Source organism: Netta rufina (genome assembly GCF_964035555.1).
Source record: "Netta rufina genome assembly, chromosome: 17".
NCBI lineage: Eukaryota > Metazoa > Chordata > Aves > Anseriformes > Anatidae > Netta > Netta rufina.
The window spans coordinates 2,022,147-2,045,830 of NC_140141.1; the positions used below are offsets into that span (position 1 = coordinate 2,022,147).

Below are 23,684 nucleotides of genomic sequence, written 5' to 3' on the forward strand. Positions count from 1 at the left end.
GCCACCACCACCCTGCCATTATTGACACTTTATTTGAATAATGGCATGTTTGAGTTTCAACATGTAAAACAGACAAGCTTACAAGCTGGGGAGAAGTTTAAGCGTATAAATCCTACTTAGATGCTTAATTTTTGCTCACATTCTATAAATACCTTTGCAGATTTGAGCTTTACTAATCTTAACGTGAGTTCAGTGAGAGATTAGGAACACCACAAACTCTAGCTCAGGAGACTCTAAATGTTATCTCTTATTAGCCCACATATGGGTCCCTGGTCTATTTTTCATTATTGTAATTAGCACTCAAAAGCCTTTTTTTTTTTTTTTTTTAATTATCCTTTCTTACTCAAAGAGATCACATCTCAGCCATTCATAAAATATTAGACCAAACAAGAAAAACAAAGTCAACCAACTGCAATTCAGTTTCTGCAGAGCAGTAATTGAGGGATTTGGGGGAAAATTATACATGAGAAATTGACTTCCCATACCAAGAGCAGAAAAAAATAAGGTACCAAAGAAGCAAAACAACAGCCTTACCTCAGTGTGAATTGATCTTCTGTTGAATTTTTAGCAATAAATACAAGGAAAGTCAAAATGTCACCTTGCTTGACAGTCTTTGGTGCATACCGGATGGCAATATTATTATCCAATCTAATTTCATTTAAGGAAGGGCCAGCATGTGTCTGGTAAAGGAAAACACTTCCAATCCTCTGCAAGGGAGGTCCTGACTCATCAATGTCATTGTGCCCCAGTCGGATCCCATTACTTTTCCTAACATCCTCCTTGGTGCATTCTCCTTTCTCATCTCCTGGTTGTATGGCATAGTAAAGCTCCACAGGGCTCCCTTCAGAAAAATCCATTGGTTTCTTACGGCCAGCAACAACTGTGGGGGGGTTAAACCAGCTTGCCAGGAGTTCCAGCTCTGCCACACACAACCCCAAGTCCCCCTTCAGCCTGCAGCTGCCTCTGACCTCCCGTGTCTCTCGAAAGGCAAACACCCGCAGGCAGGGCAGCCGCTCTGTGGTGCTGTAGTCATCCCAGTCCCTGCCCACGATGTAGAACAGAACCTGGACTTTGGGCTTGCTAGGGTAAATTTTGTTACTCATTATGAAGGCCTTAAGTTTCCAATTAAATGAGAACTTGTTAGTAGATCCAAATGGATTTGAAGATAGCATTAAGTCCTGGGGCACAACTTGTTCAGTGGAAAAAGGTCCATAGCTGGCATTTAACACCGGTGGCCTCTTGGATTTGTAGATGAGAAAGGATTCCACTCGGGACTGCAAGCTAGAGTTCCTCATAATATCCTGGTTGGCTTCCTTCAGAAAGAAGGAAACATCTGCGTTGTGGATACGATAGGTCACAGGCAAGTAAGTTGGCAGTAAGGAAAATCTCTGTATGCTTTCCAGGATCCCTCGACTCTCAGTCACTGTTGAAAGGAAAGCAGAGTTTAAAAGATCAAATCTTCAAATCATACTGTGATATAACCTTCCTGACTTTAATAGGGGATTGACAGTGCTGTAGGTGATACCAGTGGCCATAAGAAGCGTCATCAATCCATGCAGAAGTAGCCTAAACAGATGATGGATTTATCTAGTTAGCTTGGAAAACAACAGGCTATTTTATGTTCTCCATAGCACACAGATTAAAAGAGTAGCTTGTATAGGTTTACCTGTGCCAAATGTCGTAACTTTACTTGCAATATACATTTATTATTTGAGAGCAAAATTACTCCATCAGCATCTGCAACATAACATCACTGCACAGGCACATTTAAAAAGAAATTTGATCATTAAAGCAAACTGCTCCTGTATTGAAAAGCAGTGCCATGATTTTACATCAAATGCTGCATACGGACCACTTAGACCTCACTTCAGCATACTCTGCAGCATTGTCAAGCAATACATGGACTTTAAGTGACTTCCTGCACAAGGCTGAAATCACTTTGAGAATAATTAGCACAATAACCAACACATAAATGCTCCTTTACAATACTCTGGTACTACAAGACTTCAAATGGAGCTTTATTTGCATCCTATTTACAGTCCTTCTATTTCACTTCATTTAGGAAGAAAGGTTTCTTTTCCTGTAAGTAACTATAAGGACTCGCACCACTGTTGTTGCCTAACCCTGCATTGTTCCTTAATGCAACTGCATTTTCTGTAGGTTATACATCACTGCACATTGCAAGAACATTTTCAATGACACTGAGCCTCTCTTACTGTGAGGTATCTATTAACTGTGCCATCAAGCAATTACCTGAGGCAGGCTATCATATTAAAGAATAAGCTCTCCATCCTTTCTAGGAACTGTCAGTCCCAAAGAGCAAAGACATACACTATTAAAAAATACAGATGTAGATATGATATGACCTTTCCTGTTTGAACATCTGACCTTCATGCTTATGTCTTTACACCCTAATTGAGCTATAAATCTCATTATTTTTTCCACAGCAAACTCAAATCTGTAACCTTATTCAGAAAAGTGACAAAGGGTTACCACAGATGGCATTCAAGGGCAACCCAATTTCCCAAGCTCTATTCCACAAATACTTTATTAGCCCTTAATTTTTGTTTGGTATCTGACCTAAATATTTATCACCTTGTCAAGAAATGCCATGGCCTAAACTGATGATGGTTACCCCTAACCACCAATCTACCATTTATGTACTGCAATTTGCTGCAGAAAGGCTCAAACAGGCTTGAAGAATCTCGTTACCTTCAGATCCTATGGGAAGCTACTGTTAGTTCCTAACAACTCTGATTGCAGAGTGCAAGCATTCACCAGAACTAGTCTGGAACGTTTATCTCACAGCACCAGCCACCCAATCTACCTGTGGGCAGCATAACCTGAAATGTCAATTTGCCTTGGCAGAAGATGAGGGGAGAGGAAGCCACGCTGCTGCTTCCCATATCCAGCACGCCAATCCAGGCACCTCCACACAAAGCACTTTGCACAGGAGATCACACTCTGCAATCACCTGGAGCTCAGACAAGTCACTAACCTGGTGCTGCAGTTCTGTGTCCAACAGGTAAGGGTATTACAGTTTATTTCCCCTCACCCTTTGTCTGTGTAAACTGCAAGTGCTGCAGACAGACTTACCTCACTATAAACATGAAAGTATCACATGCAGCAACAGGGCTGTGATCTCAGTTAAGGTCTCCAGACACTACCACAAGACAAAAACAAGACTGAAAAACTGGAGCTGAAAAACTCAACAACTGGAGCTGAAAAACTTCCTATGTGGATGTGGTGGTTTTACCGTGCTGGGCAGCTAAACCCCACAACCGCTCTCTCACTCCCCCTCCTTTAGATAAGGAGGGGGAGAAGTAAAGCAAAGAATAACTCACGGGTTGAGATAAGGATAATTTAATTAAAGGGAAATAATTATAATAATTAAATAAAGACTACCATGAACTAAACAATTTAACTAAGGGGAAATAAAAGGGAAAGGGGAAAAAGGGAGGAAAACAAACAAACAAAATAAATGAAAGCTATATGGAAGTGCAGAGGAAAGAAATTACTCTCTACTTCCCACAAATGAGCGATGATTGACCACGTCCTTGAAGCAAGGCCTCAACGCACGCAGCCGGTGTTCGAGAGGAGGACCGACGTCTTCTCAACGAGAGCCCACCCCTCCTCTCTTCTTCCTGTTTCCACCTTTTATTGCTGAGTGTGACACCACATGGTATGGAATATCCCTTTGATTGGTTTAGGTCAGCTGCCCTAGTGATGTTTCTCTCCTCACTTTTTTGCCCACCCCCTAGGAGGGTTAGAGAAAGGCCCAATGCTGTTCCACTGCTGCTCAGCAGTAGACACAACACTGGTGTGATAACACTGCTGTTCCAGCTACAAGTACAGAGTACGGCACTGTATGGGCTGCTGCTGGGAAAGTTAACATTCCAGCCAGACCCAGTACAGTGGAAAACCAAAACCGGCCAGCTATTAAACCAAAACAAAAGACACAACTAGATAAAAGTGGGCATCGTTCTGCTGTGTTCTGGAAGGCACAAATCTCAGAGTGAAAGAGGCCAGAAAGAATGGGTTGCAGACTTCCACAATTTATAAATCTCTCTCTCCATCTTGGAAAGCCATAATTCCTCTCTGTTTTCCTTTGCAATAAATAATTGAAATAAACTCTTAATTTTAAAAGTTTAATTGGTGTTATCTCTTAAACATCACATTTTCATTAAAGATAAATTTCATCTCAAGGAAGAGAACAACGACCCCAGCACAACACCACCAATAAAAGGCTGAAGTCCTGTGTTCCCTGGAGGTAGAATATTCTGCTGAAGAGCAGGAACATTAGATGTTGTTTTAGACAAAATCAAACCCAAGGCTTTTCTGCTTGCAAGGAAGAGTAAACTACAGAGATTCTTTGGATGCAAAACGCTCTTTACCCCATCCTTGGTCTTTGTAGCATTTGCCTTCCACTTTCTCTCCACCTATTCAGGGAGGGCAGATAAAGTTTAACAGATCCTGGTCTAGATAATCCCCCAACAAAGATTTCTAACGACTCTAAATGGCTTTTCTAGTATTTGGAATTGCAGGGAGGCATCTCTCCTACCCAGCCCCAAGGCAAATCTGTTCTGCTGTCGTACTCCTCAGATCACCCAGTCCATAACATTATTCCACCATCTAATGTCCCATTTATATATTCCACGCTCATTTTGCCCTCCTCCCAACTGCTTGGCAAAGCACCATTAAACGCAGCGAGGCATCAAGGAAGCAACTTAGAAAGAGGAAAAAAGCTCTGGGTATTCAATTTTTTATTCCCCTTATTTTGATTGCAGCTCCTTCCCTTGCATTCCACAGGGAGAAGTACATTATTTTTATATTAAAACTAACAGAGTGTTTTTGCCTCATAATTTTTTAATCATTTATTTTAATGCTTATTTATCTAAGGGATTACAAATCTTCAGTCTGTATTCCCCATCCCCACAGGACAATGTTCCTCAGAGTTTGTAAATTAAAGACTTTTCAGAATAGGACAGAGGAATAGAATTAAAACAAGCAAACTAGCAAAAAGCACAGAGGGTGAACTGTCTATTAACAAAAGAAAACAGTATCACTAGTTAGAGCAAGATCCACTGGCTTGTAAACTCTTGAACAATGGCAAACTAGTCTGCTCATGGCTGTACTTCTCCCCACCAGCAAGCTGTCACTGTGCGCTGAATATGAATTAGTTTATGCTGGAAGCTGACAGCAGTTTACCAAACAGCCAAAGGCCAAAAATTCAAACAGTTTTACACTTTATCTGCAGACAGTTATAATCAGCACAAACAGAAAAAAAAATCTAAAAAACTACACTGATCTATGCAGTACCATCTAGATTTTGACCATGAAAGTTTATTAATGATTCTGAAGTATAGAAAATTAAAAACAAAAGCTACTGGGGTCATTAACTGTAACCATGACAATTTTTGTACAAATTATATATTTGAAAAAAAAAAAAAAATATGCAGAAGATTTCAATTTTGTATATTATTGGGTGAGACCTGGCATAAAAGTGGAATTTCAAAATTTTCAGTCACATCAGCTAGTAGTCTACCCTACACATCAGCTCTATAACAATCACAATTCCACTGGAATAACCCATCTGAATAAATAAGACAAAAACCACACACAGTGAATTTTTCAGTTTAAATATGTCAAACAAAATAGATGATGGGTAACTGGATTGCTGTTAAACATCAAGACCAAAGTATATGCTTAAATTTGAGAACTGCAACTCTTCTTTACTGTACCACTATACCTTGACTTGTTTATATGGGGAACTGGGCAACAAGATAGTCACATGTGGGAATGCAGCACATTAAATAGCCTTGCTAGTTCTCTGTATAGCATAAAGTAGATTGTATTGTACGATTGTACGGCAAGAGAAAAAACAGCACTACCAGATTAGAACAAACTCTGAGGAGTTCAACCCATCCATGTTCCTAAGGTCCCTGTGCAATGCACACAACTTTCAACTGGTCAGTTATGGCAAGCTTTAAGATTAGTTTATCTTATGATAAGACATTGCAGAGGAATTCTTCCAGGGGACCATAGCAGGCAATGCTCCATCTTGAGGGACTGATGTGACTGCTGTTCAGCACTACTGAACGTTGAGGGACTAGCCTTCCACTAGAGTAAGCTATTTCACTGCAAGGTCTGCTGAAGAGGATCTGCTGCAACTGTGGACTGGTGTTGCATTCTGGTTTCAGGAGATGATCCACAACAGTTTGAAACAAGCCAGTGCAATCTAATTTTGATACTGCACTTATGCCAGTAGCTGTTATTTAAGGATCCCTTAAAAACTACATCTGTATTTGATCTCTCATGCTGGGAATGGTTTGTTGAGGATTTCAATCAGTAGCCACCTGGGATGAGATGCTCTAGGAGGGTGGTTTTCTTTCCTCCTTTTAGTAAATCTTCCCTTGACTGACACTGTTGAAAAAATAGTTGTCATTGACAGAACAAGCAAATTCTCTGCAGGTCAATGAATTTGAAAAAATCCAAGGAAAAAAAAAACAAACAGCATATTTAGTCTCCTCCCACACTGCCAAAACTTGAGCATATAATATATCCCTGAACATGATACTGTAAACATGCTACATTTGCCTTCAAAAACTTCAGACTGCTTCCTTGATTAGGCTTTTAATTTTGTACTGCAGTCTGGCTAAAAATCTTAAATCTTTATTTCTTTAATATCATGTAACAGGAGCTTTCAGTCAATGACAAAAACACTATTCATAGCTCAGTTTTACTGCAGCGTTATTGACCATGGCTTCAGAAAATTGAAGAAATCTGACAGACCACTAACTTCATTCTACATTACCAGATCCTTGGGACTTTATTGCCCTAACACTTACTTTATTTTTAAACTGTTCAATCCATGACCATCCAGCATTCACGAAAAATAAAACACTAACACTCTTCCAAACAACTATATACTGCTACTATTTAAAAAAAATAAAAAATAAAAAATCTTATATATTGAAGGGAACAACTTCTTAGGAAAATTGCCTTAACAGCTGCAAGCTCAGACTGGTAACACAATATATGATATCTGCTGCTGTATCTCCAGGATTGAGATAAGTGGTTCTTTTCAGCATGCCCAGAAGCATTACCTTTTAGTTACTTTTAGACATTGCATCTTCTGAATGTCTTTCCTTTTCTAGGATTGTTATATATTGGAACATTTTCTTAGGAAAAAAAAAAAAAAATCTAATAGTTTGATCTATTTGAATATCTGAAAATTAACGTCCCAAGGACGTCTGCTCTGATAAACCTTCACGCTCAGATTTGGAAATTTAAGACGTTTCATTCTTAACCCAGTTAAGCAGCCAAATCCACTTATGCTCAAGCAAGACAGTTTAAAGCTAAGCTATATACATTGTGAATATCACCCACATATTATATCTCAGTCAGTCCTTAGCAAAGGGAGCATCTACTCCACCTGTACACGTCATTACTATGGACAAAGTCAATCAAAACTATTTTAGAAACGATCCTGCTCAGAAATTTGTATCTTGCAGGATTTCCTGTTTGCTTGTCATGTTCTTTCCTTTGGTTCAAACATCCTTCTCTGCAGCCCTGACACATGAATAGACAAAAACAGAGCTTTACAAGGAGGACTTACTGTATTACCTCTTCTGCCATTCTTGTGGCACCTTAAATTTGCTTGGAACAATTAGCACTGCATTTTCAAGCCTTTGATTAAGCGCTATGCTTTATTGAGAACAGCTTTACAACAGTGATAAACTGATGGGAGGTTTTGATCTCAGACAGAAAGAAAGGCAACACAGCCTTTGTGGCAGTTACTTGTTTTTCTTGTTTAAAAGGAATGAAGATGTTCATTGCAGTGGTGCTCAAAGGCCAACAGGAGTCCAGAGGGAGGGAGAGCGCACTGTAGGTACAGACCAGCTCAGTGCAATAGGCTGTAAAGAGCATCGTTAGCTCAGATACACTGGGGTGCAGCAAATGAAACCCACAGGGAGAAGTGCCCTATCCTACACGATCAAAAGCCTGCAATCCCCCCAGGATCTTACTGCAGATGCTTTCCTTTGAAACCATTTTCACACAGCCACACATCTAAATCTGTGCAGTTACATGGAGTCAAAAAAGTATTTTAATAACTCGACACCATAAACATGCAAATCTATCCCACAGATATCCACAATGAAAATTTCATCCAGGAGTTATTCTCTGACAAGAAAATAAAACAAAGCCAGCAAGATAAATTCACTGTTAGGTTATACTACATTGTATGCACAGATACATCCAAAGAAGGAACAGTATTTACCTTGAAGAATCTACAATTCAAGTTAAGGGACAAGGTTTTAAGAACTGGAAATTAATGCCAGAATAGTGATGGGATATGCCAATAACCACAAAGCCAGTGCATGTTCATAGCTAAAAGCCAGTCATAAATCACCAGTTCCTCTCCATATTCAGTACGCAGTAAGAATGTTTCAAAAAGCTTTTCAGCAAGTTCTTGACATAATCTGAAAAATGTGGGTGGTTGAGGAGTAATCAGACAGATTTTCCTGTAGTCTTCAGCCAGTTCATTGTATCAGACAGAAAAGAAAACACTTGTGTTTTTGTTTTTTTTTTTCCCCTCACATCTCTGCCATGAAGAAAGATAGAAAAAGCCGACATCTCTGGCACAGAAACAGTGTGATGGTGAGCTCCTGCCTGCACTTCACAGGAACAGTTCAACAGGTGAGTTTTCCTATCCTGAACATGACCTATTACAACTGTTTCCTGTTGAAGAAATTATGTTTAAAAACTGCTAAGTGATCACATTATTCTTTACACAACTGTGTAAAACAAGGCACAAAGAACAACTGATCTGTAATTATTGCTATTCCCACCAAAGCACTGATTTCCCATCACTCTTTGCCTACTTGCACGGAAGAGAAGTACTGGCGTCTATCTCCCATACCAGTACAGAAATAAAAGCATGCAGCCTATCTGGCAGCAAGAACCCTAACCTTCCCTCCTAGTACTGTCACAGCATTAGAGAACACTTTCCAGAAAAAACAAACAAACAAACAAAAAAAGCCTCATGCTTTCAGTAATGAACACCATCAACCTAGAGGACAAATACCACCAGAACAACAACAAGGCTAAATCGGTGTGTCACAAATAGGAAAACAAAAATAAAACCTTGGAACCCATGAGTCATGCATTTATTTGTAGCGAATTAAAAAGAAAAATGGCTTCAAAGCCAGAAGTCACCCATTTTAAGTCCTTTCCTTATTAGCATTTCAGACTCCTCTGCCTGCTTCAGTTTATAAGATTGCCCGTAACAGTTTCATCCTTGGTAAATTATCATTCTTTTCTAAAACCAATGTCTTTCCCAACCTGCCAACATCCATTCCTTTCCCTAAGTTATTACAACTTGTCCCAGCTCTGTATGTCTTTGTGGAGCTTGTTACAAAGCAAGGGACAAATTATTTGAAAATCAAGGCCACAGACTATACAGAACAGCTGTCTTCTAAAAAGGGAACTCCACATTTCTTGTAACAGAAATTTAAAGCTATAATATCATTAGAGAGTGTAATGTACATTAATGACAGTAACAAGGCAGATGCTTAATAAGTGTAAAGTAAATAAATTAAATAAAGTAAATTAAACTTCATACAGATGCAGACAAATCAATTGTATCATTGTTTCTAAGAGGAAGACACATTTGCAGACTGAATTTCATGAAAACTACCAAGCATTGTTAATGCAGTCAGAAACAGAAAGAATTTCCAAGTGCTGAATCCTGCAAGGAAAGAAGGATTCTGACACAGAATGCTTAAACTTCATAAGAATATTGCTGTGCTGAAAGAAAAGTCAGCAAACAGATTGCTGAAACATGGGCTGGAATCCTTTGTGAGAATAAATGTTATAGTCTGCTCATCAAACCACATCTTTTGCTTCTGTATTAGCAGTCTTGCTAGATTGCTCCTCTTGAGCAATCCTGTAGTCCATTTTGTATTTATTTCTTTGACCCAACTGGGAAAGGAAGAAAAGCTCCTAACAACATACAGTACAAAACTCACCCCAGCAAAGTCTCTAAATATAATGCTGAATCAGGGACCATGAAAAACATCTACAGAGTGATCCTAAATTAAGAAATCTGCTCAGTTTTTGGTGGTATATCATTTGGCCCACCTCAAAGAATAGGACTCTTTGAGGGCATCCAGAACTCTGGCTTGAGCTTCTGATTTTTATCCAAGGGAAATAGTGAAACTGGATGACTGGCTTTATACATACCATTCACTGTGTCCAAGGCCAAATACATGCCATAAAGCGCGCGTTTGGAACATTCAACTGCTGTGACCACGATAGTGTTATTTATATTGTCAATGGAGTATTACTTGAACACAATGACTGATATTATACGGTCTCATCACACAATCTTTTCCATGCATCAAGTTTGATTTTACAGAAAAATTTAGAAGTTAGAAAAAAATGATCTTTTAGAAAGGGAGCTCTTGCTCCAACAGACAAAGCAATTTGATATCACAGAAACAATTCCCAGCATGAATATGAGCCACTATGTGATACTTCAAAAGCAGGGCAATAAATTAACACGTAAGTGAATCTATCAATTCCACAAGCCTGCCTGTCAGGAACTCCTTGTAGACTACCATAAATGATGAGCCTGAAAGTTAAATCACACATCAAAGGATTTCCATGCCTCCATGTCTGGAATGAAAGCAGGCATCTGATCTTGGCATGCATAACTTCAAACGCATGACTCCAAGGATCATTAAAGGTCATGTCTCTTCCAGGACTTTTCATACTTCAACTCCATTATTTGACTTGATATTTTTAAGTGCTCATTCTTTTGACAGACTCATGGGTGCAGATTGTACTTCCAGTTGCTGTATCAGTCCAGGAATTCCAGTAACCATGACGTGCTCATTGAATCTGGTTATCAGTCAAATATCAGTCTTTTTGACAACAGCACTGCAGTCTGATGACAATATTTTCTTGGAATATCTCATTTTACTGAAGTTTGAAGAAATTTTATAACTTAATCATTGATGTCTGGGCACACTACATCTCATCATTCATCAGGATTGTTCATCTGCCTCCTCAAGTTATTTTATTATTCACATTGACAGACAGATAAAGAAATCATTTAAATAAAAGGGCCATAGAACACATACACCTTTATATTACCAAGTGATACAAAAACGATCAGAGAAAAATCACATAACAAAGGAAAGTTCCCACCTGAAAAGGCAGCAAACTAATAATCACAGAGAAAAGTATTAAGATAAAAGAATATGGTACTGTTTCACACAAGATCTGATGTCAGCCTGAACATGAAAGGGCAAAGCAGTGACGGATTTACGGTAAGGAGGGGAAAAAAAAAAAAAAAAAAGAGTCATGTTAACTACTGAGGGAAGAGTGACTAGGAAACTTTTCTGAAGCTCCAGATGCAAAACATCAATAATCACAGAGGGCTGCCCCCAATCCATCAACCATGTGATGCAAGGACTAAAAGGGTACTAGACATGATAAGATGCATCACTCCCTTGAGTGTTGTTGATTACATCAAACAGTGATCTTTCATCACCATAACTCACTGGGCCATCTTGACACACACCATCTCCTGGCCTTCCCCATGATTTTTATGCATTTATTTAATGAACCATGAAATGACAGAATCTCTTTAGTGAAATAGTATGAGACTAGGTGCTATACACTGATGGTTCCAGGGACCCTGGTGGTGAAAGAACTAAGAGACAGTGGCTGCAATATCTAACATAACAAAAGATTTTTCCAGGCCCTCCAAAGAGCTTTCAATGGCAATAGTTTGCCTCTTTTTCCCTTTCTGTCTATGCCACTACTTGCAGGGAAGAAATGGTGACGCTTTTAAAGATTTAAAATACAAACACACACACAAAATTAAAAAAAAAATAAAAAAATAACTTAAAATTTATAAAGCTGAAATCCTTGCCAGTATTATCTTGACTTAAAGTACTATCTTCAGTATAATTATATTCAGAAATCAATAAAAGAAAAGCAGGGTTGGGCAGTAGGGGGAATACAGAGTGCCAACAATCCAACATCAATTGTCAGATTCCTCATGACAGATACGGGAATACAGAGATGTTCATTGAACAGCCTTCAATAGACTATCAAAAAAAAAAAAAATCAGAAGTCTCTAAGTCAATCAGATTCTGCCTCAAACATCCACAAAATTCCGTCTTCATTTTCTGCAATGATGCCAATGATTGTGTAGAAGTTGCAGTTCTCCTAGTAGGACATATCAATGGGAGGAAACCAATTCTAAGCATCAAGCTAAAACCTGACTCAGCACAAGTAATACGCCAGAAGCTGCAGGCCCTTTAGGAGACGAGCCACATCTGTATACCCTAATCCAACTCCCACAAACGTGAACTGCAACACAGAAATGTTTGTGGCTGCTGGCTGATCATTCACCCCTTCCAGAGAATGCTTGTTTAAATTCATTCAAAATTTGTTAATCCATATTGTGCCTCTACGTCTTGATATAGGCTTTGTGCCTAACATTGAATTTGTACAACCAATAACTACAAAATTAATCTTCTATTACTACATTCACTAAGAAGATAAAAAGATAAATATATATTTAAAATTGTATTTAAATACTGCCCTAATGCTGGTACGTACAGCATATTTTCAGGAATGTCAATAAAACTAGCATTATTTCACTAAATAATACCTACAACATATTCAGTAGAGGAAGTACAATTTGAAAATATTTTAGTGCATTCCCAGAAGAAACTGAAGATATCCCATAGGTACTTGTTCCTGAAAAGTCTAGAAATAGGAAGGTGGCATAGAATACATTCATACACATGCAAGCACAGATAAAAGAATCTGACTTTGGTAGCAAGGAACACAGCCAGAAACAATTAGCACTGCTTCTAGGGTATATCTAGTCTTTGCTATAGTTTGTTGTATAGACACACTATAAATAATGGAATGTATTACATCCTGAATCCATAGGGTTCTCCTGCTTAGGTATTTGAGGAGACAAAAGTTTTAATACCTGTCCTGAAAAACTCTTCTGAAATAACACATGCAGTCCAAATCTGTCAGCAAATTACAGTGGGTTTACGTGGCAAAGTTTTGGTAGCAGGGGGCCATAGGGGTGGCTTCTGTGAGAAGGATCTAGAAGCTGCCCTATGTTTGGTAAGGGCCCCATTGTTTTCCAGAGCTGAGCCAATAAGCAATGTTGTTTTGCACCTCTGTGAGAGCATATTTAAGACAGGGAAAAAAACGCTGCACCACACAGCAGCTGGGAGAGTGAAAGGAGTGAGGAATGGCCTTGCAGGTGCCAAGGTCAGTGCAGAAGGAGGGGGAGAGGTGCTCCAGGCGCTGGAGCAGAAGTCCCCTGCGGTCTGTGGTGAGGACCATGGTGAAGCAGGATGTCCCCCTGCAGCCCAGGGAGTACCATGGTGGAGCAGGGTTCCACGCTGCAGCCCGTGGAGGAGACCACGGTGGAGCAGGTGGCCCTGCACCGACGGAGGCTGCTGCCTGTGGAAGACCCCTGCCGGAGCAGATTCCGGGCCGGACCTGTAGCCCGTGGAGAGGAGCCCACGCAGGAGCAGGTGACCTGGCAGGAGCTGCTGCCCTTGGGGGAGCCAGGTTGGAGCAGTTTTCTACTGAGGGATGGACCCTGTGGTACGGACCCATATCTGGAGCAGTTCTGGAAGAGCTGCTGCCTGTGGGAAGCCCACGCCGGATCAGTTCATCAAGGACTGCATCCCGTGGATGGGACCCCACAGCACAGGGGACGAGAGTGACCGAGAAGGAGCGGCAGAGAAGAAGTGCTGTAGACTGACCATAACCCCCATTCCCCCGTTCCCCTGCGCCACTCGGGGGGAGGAGGTGGAAGAGGGTGGATGGGGGGGGAAGGTGCTTTTGGTTTCTTTCCTTTGTTTCTCACTTCTCTAGCTTGTTAGTAATAGGCAATAAATCTTACTATCTCCCTATGCAGAGTCTGTTTTGCCCATTACAATAATTACTGAGTGATCTCGTCCTTATCTCAACCTTTGAGCCCTTTTCACATATTTTCTCCCCATTCCTCTTTGAGGAGGGGGAGTGAGAGAGCGGCTGTGGTGGAGCTCAGCTGCCCACTTGAGCAGAACCACGACACTACTAAGATATCTCACCAACCTTCCCCAGATATAAAGGTTATATTTGTTAACAGAGGTGAAAAAGAACCTTCTTGACATTCTTTTTTGCTGTTGAATCACAAGGTCTTTACCCTTCACATGACATTTTCTCTTTGCTACATCTTCAATCCTCACACATTCCTGATCCTTTTCATCTTCCTGTCAACTAAGGAGGGAGCTGAGGTCTCTCAGAAAAAGAATTAGCCTGAAAACAAAAGCAGGTAAACATCAGAATAACTAACAAGGCAGTTTTTCAGGAGCCTTATTAAGGCTACTGAATGACATCAAACTTTAGCAGGTCAATAGTACAGCACGCTTGCAGATGCTCAGCTATCCCTAATATCACCAGCTATGGTCTCTTGTCTCTGTATATGCATGTCAGAGAGAAAAGATGAATAGGAATTTTTTTCCCCTCAAAAAACGTTTGGCAGAGCTAATTATAGAAGCAGGGGTGCAGCTATACCTCAGCTGCTTCATCATCCCCAGTAGCATCCCCAGTTGCTGTAACGGGTTAGCATGATGAACCCCAACATTTCTTTGAGAGCAACCACATTTCAGATTTTCCAGTGCAAGAAATACAACAGATTATAATTCCTTGGAGAGTTGCCAATTTATTTACTTAGGACATGAGTTTTCAAACATACTTAGACCTTGAAGACAAAAGCAGAATTTCACTGCACTAGCCAGGTCAGGTACATCTAAATAATCAATAATGCATCTTTTCAGACTTAGAATATCTTTGAAGGCCTTGCATTCTTCTACATGGCTGTGAATTGTTATTATTGTTATTTTTTCATTAAAAAAGTCAGTCTGTGGTTTGACAGTGCATTTTGCAATAAAATATTTGTAAAATGAGTTTCTAAAGTGGCAAAATACTTCATATATTACTATATTTGAAAATTCCTTCTGTTCTTCACAAAATGCATCAGTTTGCTATTCTGACAACTTTCTCAAAAATACAATAGACAGATGAGCTTTTAAAATGATTGAAGTTATCTTTTAATAGCTCCCTGAAATTTGTCTCCCCACACAAACTCCAAAAGCAATGACCACATTGAGTATTCATTTAACCGAATCTAGGGAAATTTTTTGTTTATGCAAATCTCAAAGTCCTGAAACTGACTCCACCTTTTAAAAACATCCTCTTTTCACTCCTCCTCATACCTATTTAAAAGTGGTTTATAGATACGTTGATGAGGATACAGATGCTACAGAGTTTGACACACTGTAAACACCTAAAAATAGATAAACTAGATTTTTTTTATCGTTATTATTTTTTACTTCCCCTGCCTGACAAAGCCTCCAATGTTTTCTTTAGCACTTCTCTGTCAATTTTGAGACAATTCTGTCAATTGACAGAATTTTTTTTGAGTTTGAGACAAGTTCTGTCAATTTTGAGACAGTTTCACATACAGATTCTAAAGGTCATATTAAAATCTACCTCAGCTAAATACCTTGTTTTCTTGAAGCCTGACTAGAAATTGGAATGTTATACCTGGTTGTCACAGTCAGAATCCTCTGAGGAGGATGCCACAAGACGTGGAGCTGAGGACTCTGGCTATTTAATTGCAGGAGAATTCCTCCCAGAGAATATGGAGGATCTTTGAAATTCAGCAGCAATAAAGACTGCAGGGGAGCTGAACAAGAAATACTGAGAGCTCAGATTATTTTTCCCTACCCTGCAATTATGTTAGATACTTAAAAATCCCTGCTACGTGGACATGAATAGTTTTGCATTCTAGTCCTGCTGAGAAGCTTTGAACAAAAGATTTCAGAAGCACTGGTGAAAAACTTACAGTAGAAAGCTCAGAAACAATAATAATCCTACATATAAAACAAATTACAGAAACATTTTCTGCCAAGCAGGTCTTCACACTTACAAAGAGCACAAGTTGAAGTCCCTGTCATAGCAAACTCTCAGAACTTGGTTCTCTGAGCATTCAAAACAATTATCCTCACCAGCGTCACAGCACTTATTTGCACATGTGAATCCATATGCACATTTAAAACAGTTAAATTCATTTTTTAGTATCTACATTTGTGTGTAGTTAAGAAAAATCCTAATGCAAACAGTGTATATGTTAAGTCCATACCAAATGGATTATATGGTTGCATAAATGACTGGTGCTTCACATCACTGCTTTTAAATAACAGATTAAAAGATAAAGTTCTCTAATTGAATGTCCACAAAGAGCAGTATCTACCAGGTATAGCAAGACAGATGGTAGGATTTTTCTATGAGCAGCAAACCAGCAGAAAGGCATTACCCAATTTAAGTTACATTTAGGACATGTACTGGCCACTGGAATTTATTCAGTAGGATTAATTTATAGAACTGATATTGCAGTTTGGTATATTCTACTCTAGACCTGTGTGAATAATTGATTTTTCAGCTCTCCAGCTAGACTGATTAAAAACAAAAAGAGTTCTCTCACATCAATCCAAAATGATATTCTGTGTTTCACCCCATCATTATAAAAAGAAGCCCCCCAAAAAATTAATATAACCTCAAGAAAGGATGATGTTATTCTTTAAAAGTTAAGACAAGTATATTTTCTAAATGAAACAAGTCTGAAATGCAAAGCCTCCAACCTTTCTTCTCAAACATCATCTTAGTTTTTGAATATTATTTTCACAGACAAGCTATTCTGCATTTCCAATTCAAAGCCTTCCTACTAAATGGGAACATAGAAGAGGTATTAGAATCTTTTTTAAGCTAGTAAATGTGTAATAGAGACAGGTCATTTGAAGTTTGACATTAGCCATTCATAGGGAAGCATGCTTGAACATACTAGCTCATTACCCTGTTTGGATAATAATCAAATCACTAGATAAATGGAATAAATAGTTGAGCAAATATTTCTACATCTGGTTACCGGGATCCACAAATCACTACTAACTGTTGTGTTACTACATAACAAAGATCAGGATTAAAGCTGTATCTGGAAGACAACAAATATATAATTAAGACAGAACTGAAAAGTACTATTTATTTAATATAATTTACGCTATCCTTACTCGGTTTACAAGCTAAGCTTCTTTGCATATCTATGCATGAAGTCTACAAATGTGTACAACTCCTCTCCTGGTCATTGAAAAATGCTTTGCGTTGCTCAAACAAATCACAAAAGCGTACAGACGTTTACTGACTGGTACTTTAGGAAATATCCAGGAATAAATCAATCAAGACAAACCTCTGAAAATGAAAGAAAGCAAAAGCATTAGAATGACATATTAAAAGCGATCTTCCAAATTACATATGGTTCGGAGATGCCACGTATAAAATTTAAGACTTGACGCCTTTAAATCGGACAAGTAGTAAATAGTACTAATGACACCATGAGCATGGAAAGTGAAAAATTTTGTGCATCTTCAATAATTTTGATACCTTATGATCCAACTTGGAGGAGGAAGGCAGATCAGGCTCACAAATAATATTTTGGGAGAAGATATTTATAATTGGTGGAGAAGAATCATCTATTGTACAGAATAAGAGAAATGTTCCCAATGAAACGTTCATCACTGCACACCACATCCCATGAGAATTAGCAGTAGAAGCAGACAGCATGCTAAACAGTTATGTAGCTGGTCCTTTCAGGTTGATATAATCTCCACTGCATGTACATGCAGTTCCTTCCTCAGTACAAGATAACTTAAATCTTGCCTCGTTTTTACTGCAACACAAGCTAAAAAGTAAATACCTGGAGCATACCTCAACATATTTTTATTAAAACTTTTTCTTCTTCCTTAAATAACCTAAAATCTGCTATTTCCTTGAATTCTGACCACATCAGGACCTACAGGCTATTTCCTGAATAACAGTTGGAGAGGATACTTGCAAGAAAACACACTGTAATTTGTTACACACCTGTTAAATACGGAGCAGGTAACTTCCTGAGAAAGCTTTCCTGGCATATGCAGGCGTTTCAAATGTGGTGTGAAACAAAATACTTCTCTCCCACATTAACTAAAGGCTTCAGATTGGTTTAGCTGCACAATACCTGGAAAAACGCTCTAAACTGTGAAGAGCCCACAGGACAGAGCAACAATGCTTCAGTAAATAGCACAAGCTAACACTGCCTACCACTTCCCTCTGCCCTGGCAGCAGGGGATGCTGTGAGTCCCTTCTGGTGAGACACAGCTTTTCTCAGGATACACGTAAATATAACCATCAGACCCCCACTACTGTGTTTATGAAGCATTTGAGAACTCTCATGTGAATTCTTGAGAAAGCAAAAACAGCAGCACTTTACTAGCAGAGAGGAGATCTTTGGTGCAAGACATCATGGAGTAGGTTTTTTTTGTTGTAATTTTTTGGGAAAAAGCTGTGGATTTTTTTTGTTTGTTTTATAAGTACTTAAATGCAAATGATTTGAAACATTTTAGAGGATGCATAATCATCATATCTGTTTAATTTCAGCTCTAGTTTCCGAAAAGAGGACTAGCACGATGAAATCTCTGCTTAGGAATGTGTGTTTTCAGTAATAAACTCTTCAATAATGATTTCTATAGGCCAAATGAATAGAGGCAGTGATGTATATCACTTTTTTTTTTTTTTTTTGAGATACAAAAATAGTTGACTCCACCCTTGTTCATGCAGAAACATCCCTTAGGGCTTATGCCCTCTGGTTTATTTCAGTCTTTTTAAAGGTCATGGTCTGACATTTCAACAGTGTTAGAAGTCATTGTCTTCCTTCCTATATGTGTCTGCTTCAGCATTATTCCCTTCTAGTCACAGGACCCAAGGCAACAAATTACTTCTTTGTAAGAAGACTAGATCTGGTAGCTGCACTCAGATACTGATTAAAAGTAAGACAAGGAAGCTCAGCTAAAGTAATACTAAATGCAAAAGGTTATTCATAAAACTAGCAATCCACAGGAAACATGGAATTAACGGAAGATGTATTTTACCCACACCCACAAACAAAAACAAAACAAAGGATGAAGTCAGTCTCATTAACAAAAACAACTCGGCCTTTGATATAATGACAAGTAGTATGTTATCGGTCATTACAAATACCTTGAGTAAAATCTTGAGATTTCTCCTCCCTCCACTAAATCCTGACTGGAAAATGAGAATAAATTTACTTCATTTTTAAACAGGATTTGCAGATTTTACATAGGATGTTGTCCTTTCAGAGCTATTGTAACTTATAAGTGAGATCACTAGATGAGATCACTAGATAGCATGAACTGCTCTTTAAAAGATTGGGGGGGGGGAGGGAGGGGGCAGGGAGAGAGAGAGGAGCTCTCTATTTAATTAGAACCCACACCTGGGGATGGTTTGGCTAATTGTATGACTTAGCAAAACCCCAGGGCTGCTCTAGATTAAATTAGTTTGTGAGGCTTATGCTCTTACAGTATTCAAACCATGATGCACTCCAGTAATGCCTTTCCTAACATAACGCTTCTGCCCAGAGCTGTTCAGCAGAAAGCCTCCTGTGAGAAAATTCTTTGGAATTGTCTACCTCCTCATTGATGCACTTAAATTTTAGTTAGAGGCCACAGCAACACAGAAAAGACAGGGAATCAGCTTACCAAATTCTTCTGAAAATGTTTTAGCAGTCCTAACAGGGAATAGCTGGAGTTTGGGGTGGTTTGTTATTTCTTTATTTATTATTATTTGAAAAAAAACTGTAGAGAGGTTGTTCCCAGGAAATTTCTGCAGTTGTAATTAGGGTGGCAGCAAATTTGCTGCCAATCAGCTTAATTAGTGTGCAGGATGATTGAGACCTGAGTAGGAAAGGTTTCTCATTAGTTAAGGGGGTGGAATAAAGGAGTGAAGACTAAAAATTCTCATAAGTTCACTAAAGGGAGGAAAGACGAGAGGAAGTATTTGACTGCTGATCAGGGTGAAGTAATAGTTCTCAAAGTATTTGAAGAGGATAAGCTCTTTCAAGAGTGCTACACCTTGCTGAATCCCAACCCAGCGATAGAATACTTATAATTTTCAGCAGGCCCTACTATGATCTCATCAGAAGAACACTCAGAAAGGAAATAAAAAAAAAAAGTTGTCCTTTTGGTATTAGATGAAGATCTGGTATTAATTGTAAAAATATTCAGTTTTGTTAGGACATATACAAGAGCTGCAATCTCAGGTACTGCTTTCTGAGCAGTAGATGGTTCAGACATTGGACCACAGAAGTTCCAGTGCTGCCCCATGCCTATTAATTCTGAAGCGGCAAACAAGAGACTACTGTAAATAAGTGGAGGAGTATTTATGTTGCCCATAACGTTAATGTCATAAGGTTCACACATAGGACAAATGTCAGATATATATATTTTTAGTTAGCACTGTAGATTTATTGAGCATCAATTCCCAGAGTGTAGATGTATGTATATACACCCAAACACTCCTGTCATAGGTGTGCTAATAGAGAGTTAAATCACCATATGAAGTATGATTTTGCACAGGAGATTGTCTTATACATCTTATCTACACAAAGAGTAGTCTTTTTTGTTAATATAGAGTACTGAAAGCAAAGCAAAGCACAAATCCTATTATTATACAGCTTTTGAAGCTAGATATCCTGTCTCTGACACTAGTGAGAAGAGTTTTCAGTGCCATACAGATTGGCCATAGTGAAGTTTATTCCAAAGAAGCCAAGAATGAAACCACAAACTCAGTAGAGCTTAGTTGACATCAGGAAAGTTCAAAAGATCAAAATCAAACAAGGAAAATTGTATAGATGGTAATGCTCATGATTATACTCATATAATATCACTCCTTGTCTTACACTATCTTTATAATTTATGTTCTGATTTAAGTGCAACTCCACACAGTGAACTTTCTCTAGGACTGTCCACCAGCTGGATCTCTGCATCTTATGAGAAGATAAGAAATTTTAGCTCAGTCAAACCACTTTTTTTTTTTTTTTTTTTTTTTAATCTCAAACTTTAAACTACAGCCAAACAGTCGAGATCCAGAAACAACTCCCCTTCGATCTAACCTTAGCTGGGATGGTCTCTCACCATTAGTATTCTGCATTCATAAGAAGTCAGTGAACTATAAGGAAATAATCTCTGAAGACAAAGAATGTAATCAAAGATACAAACCGTAGGGGCTTTGTCTCTTGACCAAAATACAGCTCAATTCACATCATCTCTTCTAGTACTTAATGACTTGCAGTCTTTTATAGTAGATCAATTAGCTGGTCATTGTACCATGGTGAAATTAAGTAAAGTTGTTATCCTGTGTTCATTAGCCTATATGAAAGCTTTGGTCTTTTCCCAACTCCCAGTGGGTAGGTATTAGTAGCATGAATGACTGATCAAAGACAGATGGTAACTTTTAAAAAGTGTTTCTTCTGTGCCAATGTTTCATCTGTTGAAGTAGCATGTTTCCATATCGATGATAAAGCCAAACAATATTTTTTATAATTAAATGAAAATACAATACAGATCGAGCTATATATTTCTATACTCTGTACTAAAACGTGTTCTATACTCTGTACTAAAACTCTGTACTAATGGAAAAAATGGATAAATATTAAATTTCTATTTACAGCCCTCCCAGTTAAAGGTCGCATATATCCTACTCAAATGTATGCCAAACAGATCCTATCCAGCAGAAGAACACCTACTAATGTATAACACCCCTTTCTGTCTGTAATTAAAATAGAAATGCAAAGAACTAAAAAAAGCTAAATATACCACAATTAGGTGAAAGAATAATAAATGTCATCTTTATCTTAATCTTCCTTTGAAAACATTTTATTGTTTTATTTCACAAATAAATAAATAAATCAGACAGGCTATTGGAATTTCTTTCTTGACAATGTTCCTTTCCTGATCAAGGTATGAGCATTAACTTGTAACTACTCCCTTTCATATGAATAATGTCCATGTTAAAGTTTCAGCTGCAATATAACTACTAATTTGAATTACTGTCTAAAAAAGTAGATTCAGCACTTCTCATTTACATGCTTACCTAAAGACCAGGCAGCCACACAATATAATTTTGGGTTGTACAGCAGTTTGCTCATACAGAAACTATGCATTGAGTAGATTTTACTCAGGAGGTTTCTGTAGCTTGGTATTTGAACATTCAACACAGCGGAAGAATTTCATTTTCTGGGGCATGGTTTCTCACTGACACAGGTGCTCTTACAGGAGAATTTACAGTGTCCATTATTTTCTAAAATAGGAAGCAATGAGAAATGACCATGCAAGAAAAGGCATTATAAAAGACTTCACTTAATCTGAGATTTGTGGGAGTAGGGCTCCAGTTTAAACATCAAAAGCTAAGTTCAAAGTCCAACTGAAATAGGATCTGCAGGATGATAGTGTGTAACTCCAGGAGCTGCCCTGCCCATTTAGAAAAATCATGATTAGAATTCTTACACAGTCATTACATGGCACCATTTATCTTGCTTAGTGTCTCAGAGTAATGGAGAAGACACAGACATTGACAGACTACAGAAGATTCATTACCTTGGCCAATGAGGAGGAGAGTAAAGAACAAACACAAGACTTCTCAACTTTGACAGAATGGCGAGGGAATAAGTAAAACACGGTCAATACACTCCTGGGAATTCATGAGTGTCAGTTTACTACAAAGTAAGCAGCACACTTTTCGCCTTAGGCTGGAAAAGCAGCTCTTAATTGGAATCAGACTGTGCCCACCACACTCACAAAGTAGTTCTCTACTTTGTGAGTAGGTCAAACAAATGTCAGGCAGGCCACTTGACAAGTAAGGTACCAGTCTGTTTTGATCTCCTCACAGTACAGTGATATTTTCATCTCTTTTGGGCATTAAGAACCTTTCAACTTTGCACATGTGGATGAAGTGTGCTAGACTGATGAAAGTCCTCTCTTTACCACCAAGAGCCTACATGTCATAGGCAATCAACATAAAATTCCCCACGTCAAGCTTAGCAGCGGGCTTCACCTGCAGAATAGGAGCATGAGACAGAGCTGTCTCATATATATCTCAGGGGTCTTCACCTATCATCAGTGATGCACCTATTTCCAAACACTTCAAAGCTGTTACATACTGTTTTATGATAGGAAGACTCATAAAGACATAAACAGTACAGAAAATCAAGATAATCTCTTCATAAAGGAAATACAATCTAAATGAGTTGTGATTTCATAATGTTGAGACATAAATTACTAAATAGTAGCAAGAAACAAGATTGCTGAATTTATTTGGATTAAAGCCATATGGTAGAATTCAGGCCAAAAGTGAAATGTTATCTCCATTCTATATTTACATCACCAGGGAGTAAAACATGGAAAACCATAACCAGACACTGGTGGATCCTGTTCAGACGTATAAAGGAGTCATCTGTAAATTAAGGATACCTGAGAAGAATTAAAGGGAGGACTGGGAGGTCCTGACAAAAAGGACCCACGAAACAACATAATGAGGAAAAAGCTTTCTCTGAGGTCTCTTTGCCTCTCGTTATAGTTAATAATAAATGGACACCAAAAGGAAATTGACACCTTAGGATAAGACCTGATGTGCATAAACTGTATTAATTAGCACACAGTAAAGTATATAAAACATTTACAAGTACATACATTCACTGA

General features: G+C 38.5%; 1 protein-coding gene across 1 annotated transcript in view; it reads right to left on the reverse strand.

Annotated features, from left to right (window-relative positions):
• TMEM132D (transmembrane protein 132D) overlaps positions 1–23,684 on the reverse strand; it is a gene marked incomplete at both ends in the record, with an annotated part of 259,958 nt that overhangs the window by 198,100 nt on the left and 38,174 nt on the right. Inside the window, one exon of the mRNA XM_084297417.1 lies at positions 535–1,423. Coding sequence (XP_084153543.1) covers positions 535–1,423 — 889 coding nt within the window. The remainder of the gene's footprint in view (positions 1–534; positions 1,424–23,684) is intronic.